Genomic DNA, 5,392 nt, shown 5'->3' with positions numbered 1-5,392 from the left:
CACACACACGCACACGCACACGCACACGCACACACGCACATGCACGCGAAGCAAAACTGCAGATGCAAACTGTTTGGACAAAAGAACTGAACTAGAGAGAGCATATCTACCCCGCCAAGGCTGTGCAATCCTCTAAGGTTGTTATTTTACTGAAAACACTTTCTTACAGCAACAGACATTTTTTCTTGTTATTGCTTGAAAAAGCACAAGGTTACCTCCATTTATACCAGGGCCCAAGTACGCACAATACTAGGGCTTTAATGTTTCCTAGTACCTTAATGTTATTAGTGACATCTGTGTATAAATAGCAAAAACTGCACCAATAAATAAGGTCTATAAACTGTTTAGAAACTTATCCACTGAACTTTTTTGTGATTTCATAATTCTTAGGACTGAGCCTTAGTACATGTGGCGCACGTTCAACAAGGTCGGCTACCAGGGCGCCCCAATAATCCCCCAAATATCTAAGACTATGAGTACTGCGTAGCATGGGTACAACTGTGGATCCTCTTACTGTAAATCAGAGCCTATCAGAGGAAATCCCACTATTTAACAACACGTCAGTTTTACATTACATTATAGAGTAAATCTTGGAACATTCTGTAATGGATAATGTTCAACAAATACATTATATGAACTCAAAAAGAGAATCATTGAATTGACTCACCATCTTTGTCAGCTCTTCTGAATATCTGTGAACAGAAAGTGAGACAGTGTCATTAGCACCATTAAAGTATCTGTAGTGAGTTGCAGGGAGCATAAACAAGAAGAATGTATCGATCATTTTGTTGATAGTGCAGCAGGCTCGCTACGAATGACCTAACTCGTGTTGGTTGCCCCTCTAAAAAAGATAATAAAACAAGAGGTTGCTCCATGGTATAACCTGAAACTCGCAAATTAAAGCAAATATCGCGGAAACTTGAGAAGATCTGGCGCTCCACCAAACTGGAAATTCTCGTTTAACCTGGCAAGATAGTCTTAAAACGTATAGGAAGGCCCTCCGTAATGCCAGAGCAGCGTACTACTCGTCATTGATAAGGAAAATAGGAACAACCCCCAGGTTTCTTTTCAGCACTGTAGCCAGCTAACAGAAGGTCACAGCTCTACGGAGCCAATTATTCCCATAGCTCTTAGTAACGACTTTATGAGGTTCTTCAATGATAAAATTTAACTATTAGAAGCAAAATTCACCAGACCTGCCTTTAACTGGCTTATCTCTAAACTCAGAACGTTAGAAACGCTGTAAAACAGATACATGTTTTGACTGCTTTGCTTCACTTGATCTTTATCAATTTATTCAATTATTTCTTCATCTAACGCATCAACCTGCCTCTTAGATCCCATCCGACAGGCTACTTAAAGAAGTTTTACATTAGTCAACACTTCACTACTGAATATAACCAATTTGTCTTTATTAACACTATGTACCACAGTACTTTAAAGTAGCTGTAATTAAACCTCTTCTGAAAAACCAAACCTTGATCCAGATGTTTTGCCAACTATAGACCTATATCCAACCTTCCATTTCTTTCTAAGATTCTTGAAAAGCAGTCGCCAAACAGCTGGTGCGACTTTCTGCATAGCAACGCTTATTTGAGGATTTTCAGTCAGGATTTAGAGTTCATCATAGCACAGAGACAGCACTTGTTAAAATTACTAATGACCTCTAATTGCATCAGACAAAGGACTTATCTCTGTACTTTGTTATTAGATCTTAGCGCTGCATTTGATACCATTGACCATTATATCTTATTACAGAGATTAGAACATTTAATTGGCATTAAAGGGACTGCTCTAAGCTGGTTTAAGTCTATTATCGATCGATCTCAGTTTGTTAATGTTAACGATGAATCCTCTGTGCACGCCAAGGTTAGTCATGGAGTCCCACAAGATCTGTGCTCGGTCCAATCCTGTTCACTTTATATATGCTTCCTTTAGGCAGTATTATTAGGAACACCTCCATAAACTTTCATTGTTATGCAGATGATACTCAATTATATCTATCATCAACCGGATGAACTAATCAGTTAGCTAAACTTCAAACGTGCCTTCAGTATTAAAACCTGGATGACCTGTAATTTTCTAATGTTAAACTCAGATAAAACTGAAGTTATTGCTCTCGGACCCACACCTCCGTGACGCACTATCCAAAGATAAGTTCCTCTGGATGGCATCACCCTGGCCTCCAGCACCACTGTGAAGAATCTTGGAGTCATCTTTGATCAGGACATGTCCTTAATTCCCACTTAAAGCAAATTTCAAGGATCGCCTTTTTCACCTACGTAATATTGCAAAAATCAGAATATCCTGTCTAAAAATGATGCAGAAAAATTAGTCCATGCATTTGTTACTTCTAGGTTGGATTACTGCATTCTTTACTATCAGCTGCTCCGAAAAAACCATAAAGACTCTCCAGCTGATCCAGAATGCTGCGGCACGTGTTCTGACGGGAATCGGAAAAGAGATCACGTTTCTCCTGTTTTAGCTTCTCTGCATTGGCTTCCTGTAAAATTTAGAATGATTTACATCTTCTTCTCACCTACAAAGCTCTTCATGGTCAGGCTCCCATCTTATCTTAAAGAGCTCATAGTACCTTACAACCTGGGAGAGAACTACGCTCCCAGAATGCAGGGTTACGGGTGGTTCCTAAGTCTCTAAAAGTAGAACGGGACCAGAGCGTTCAGCTATCAGCTCCTCCCTGTGGAACCAGGTTCCAGTTTGGTGCGGGAGGCAGACACCGTCTCCACATTTAAGAGTAGCTTAAGACTTTCCTTTTTGATAAAGCTTATAGTTAGGCATAGAATCGAATATTGTTAGGGATTAGTATTAGTCACATAGTTTCATATAATATACTAAAGGGAGACTTGGCATACAGCCGATCCGGTTGGGGGGAGTTCTGGCCGACCGGGCTGGAGCTCTCTTTACCTTGTCTCTCTTGGTTTGTTGTAATAAGTTTGGACAGCTTGGGACTTATTTGATACACTAGTTAGGGCATAGAATCGAATATTGTTAGGGAGTAGTAGTAGTCACATAGTTTTCAGATTTCTATCATATCTCAGAATATAAGAAACAAGGGAGAGTTGGCTACAGCCCGATCCGGTGGGGAGAGTTGGCCCGGCCGGCTGGAGCTCTCTTTACCTCGTCTCTCTTGGTTTTGTTGTAATAGTTTAGACAGCTGGGGACTTATTTTGATCACTAGTTAGGCAAAGAATCGAATATTGTTAGGATATTAGTGTTAGTCACATAGTTTTCAGATTATCTACATATATCAAGAATATATAGAACTAAGGGACGTTGGCATACAGCCCATCCGTTGGGGAGTTCTAGCCCCCGGGCTGGAGCTCTTTACCTCGTCTCTCTTGGTTTTTGTGTAATAGTTTTAGACAGCTGGGGACTTATTTTGATACACTGAGCTCCTCTCTCCTCTATCTTTCTATCTTTCATTTATGTGCATCCTGTCCCAGAAATGCGTGTTACTAACCTATTTCTGGGAGTCATTCCCCGGAGTCCTTATTTCGTTTTTTCACCAGCATGTTCCCTTGGATCAGAGAGGCTCCGAAATCAGGGTAGCAGCTGTCGTCATGGTCCCGCTACACGTTCTGTGTGCCATGTTCAACTGCTACACTGCGGTGCCCTGCTACGTCCTGCAACGGCTGCTACGTCCTGCTGTGCCTTGTAATGCCGCACAGCGTCCTGCTATGCCATGAACACTACAAAGAACTTCTACAAACTACTAATTTTTTCTATTTTTATTGCCACTCTTCATTCTAACCCCAACCGGCCCGTCAGACACCGCCTACCAAGAGCCTGGGTCTGACCGAGGTTTCTGCCTAAAAGGAAGTTTTTCCTCGCCACTGTCGCACTGTTACTTGCTCTGGAGAAACTATTAGAACTGTTGGGTCCTGTAAATTCTGGAGTGTGTCCTATCTGTAAAGTGTCTTGATATAACTCTTTTTATAAGTGTACTCATAAATAAAATTGAATTGAATTGAATTGAAGAATGTACAATCATATAAAAGCCAAAAAAGGAAGGCCGTTTCAACATCTTTGGATTCAAGCACTTGGGAAAGTTACTTCTCAGTGACTAAGTAGTAGTGACATGGAAAAGACTCACTGTGGGCTTGTCCAGGATTTGAACCATGAACCTACACCTACCACATCCTTTTTGGTATCACACTTGATAAATATCAACCTGACGTGGCAGATGGTTTGTTACACAGAACCATCTGAGAATCAGTCATTGGAAACGGTTTGGAAAAGGCCAGGTGTCTCATTAATAAAACTGTGCGTAGGATCCTTACTAAAAGTGTACGTACGCCTAAAAAAATTCTGATTTGTAAAACCGTGCGCACGCACATCTGTAAGCAGTGTTCTCTTTATAAATCACAGATTACCCACACGTGTGTGTATGTGAATCAGCCTCTTATCCTGCACTGCACACGCCCATTTTTAAACCATAAATAGTCAATGCAAAGCACCCCGTAAATGCTGAGAAGTATGTTAATGACCCTGGCAGTTGTTCTTTTGTAATGCCGAATCATGACAACTGGAGGAGAAAAAGCAAACTCTCAGATGCTCGGGAATCACTGCAATTCAATTTATAATTTCTACCTGTTCTTGGAAAGTGTAGGTAAACCTGACAACACAAGCATTACGGCCCTCGGGGACAGCTGCAATATATAGGCTACCAGACCTACAGGAATATGATAAGATTTAACCTGAACTATCTTATATCCAGTCTTAGTGATAACGTAAAAGATTATAATATTGATATAAAACACTTAGCCGGGAACAGCCAGTTGCCCCCATAGGACCTGTATTTGGACCGGGATGGACCGGGATGGCACGGTTCCGGCGTGTTGCCCTCTCTACTGGACCCAGTTCCGTACATAGATCCAAGAGCCCAGCTTTAGGGAATTTGTCATTGACCATGACATTTGTCATTGTCATGGACAATGACAAATGTGATTCACCATGACATTCGTCACTGTCATGGTCCCTGAATTCTGTTTCTTCCGAATTATTACGGATTATTCCATTTGGGGTTACACCTGCAGTGTCAGCAGTGCCATCATGCAGCATTACGTACGGGGGGGTCACCGCAGTATTTACAAGTTTACGACAATTAGAGTGAGTGTTAACACCTTGCCAAAATCACAGCATCAACTAGTGGTATCCCTCACCCTGAGGTACATTTTGAAGATGAAAGAAACACACTTCTCTTCATACAGGTTTTTTTCACAAACAGTATTAAAGTTTGGACCAACAATGAGGACATTAAGTGTAACGAGAGCTTAACGGCTGTATTTTCCAACTTTGACATTTGATGATATATGCAGAGTATTTAAGACAGATATTTAGTTACTTAGGCTACACTGTGTTCTGCCGTTAT

The 5,392-nt window shown here is 41.1% G+C and overlaps 1 protein-coding gene and 1 long non-coding RNA gene across 2 annotated transcripts in view; both read right to left on the bottom strand.

Annotated features, from left to right (window-relative positions):
• The window catches only part of necab2 (N-terminal EF-hand calcium binding protein 2), a 219,507-nt gene that overhangs the window by 189,439 nt on the left and 24,676 nt on the right, over nucleotides 1-5,392 (bottom strand). Inside the window, exon 2 of the mRNA XM_032524155.1 lies at nucleotides 668-692. Within this exon, the coding sequence (XP_032380046.1) occupies nucleotides 668-692 (25 nt within the window). The remainder of the gene's footprint in view (nucleotides 1-667; nucleotides 693-5,392) is intronic.
• Nucleotides 5,277-5,392, bottom strand: part of LOC116694463 (uncharacterized) — a 16,728-nt gene continuing 16,612 nt past the window's right edge. The window contains exon 3 of the long non-coding RNA XR_004333170.1: nucleotides 5,277-5,364. This is a non-coding gene — a long non-coding RNA (uncharacterized LOC116694463). The remainder of the gene's footprint in view (nucleotides 5,365-5,392) is intronic.

The sequence above is a fragment of the Etheostoma spectabile genome, chromosome 8 (assembly GCF_008692095.1).
Source record: "Etheostoma spectabile isolate EspeVRDwgs_2016 chromosome 8, UIUC_Espe_1.0, whole genome shotgun sequence".
Lineage (NCBI taxonomy): Eukaryota > Metazoa > Chordata > Actinopteri > Perciformes > Percidae > Etheostoma > Etheostoma spectabile.
The sequence above is the reverse complement of the archived record's forward strand: the minus strand, read 5'-3'. Positions and strand labels throughout refer to the sequence as shown.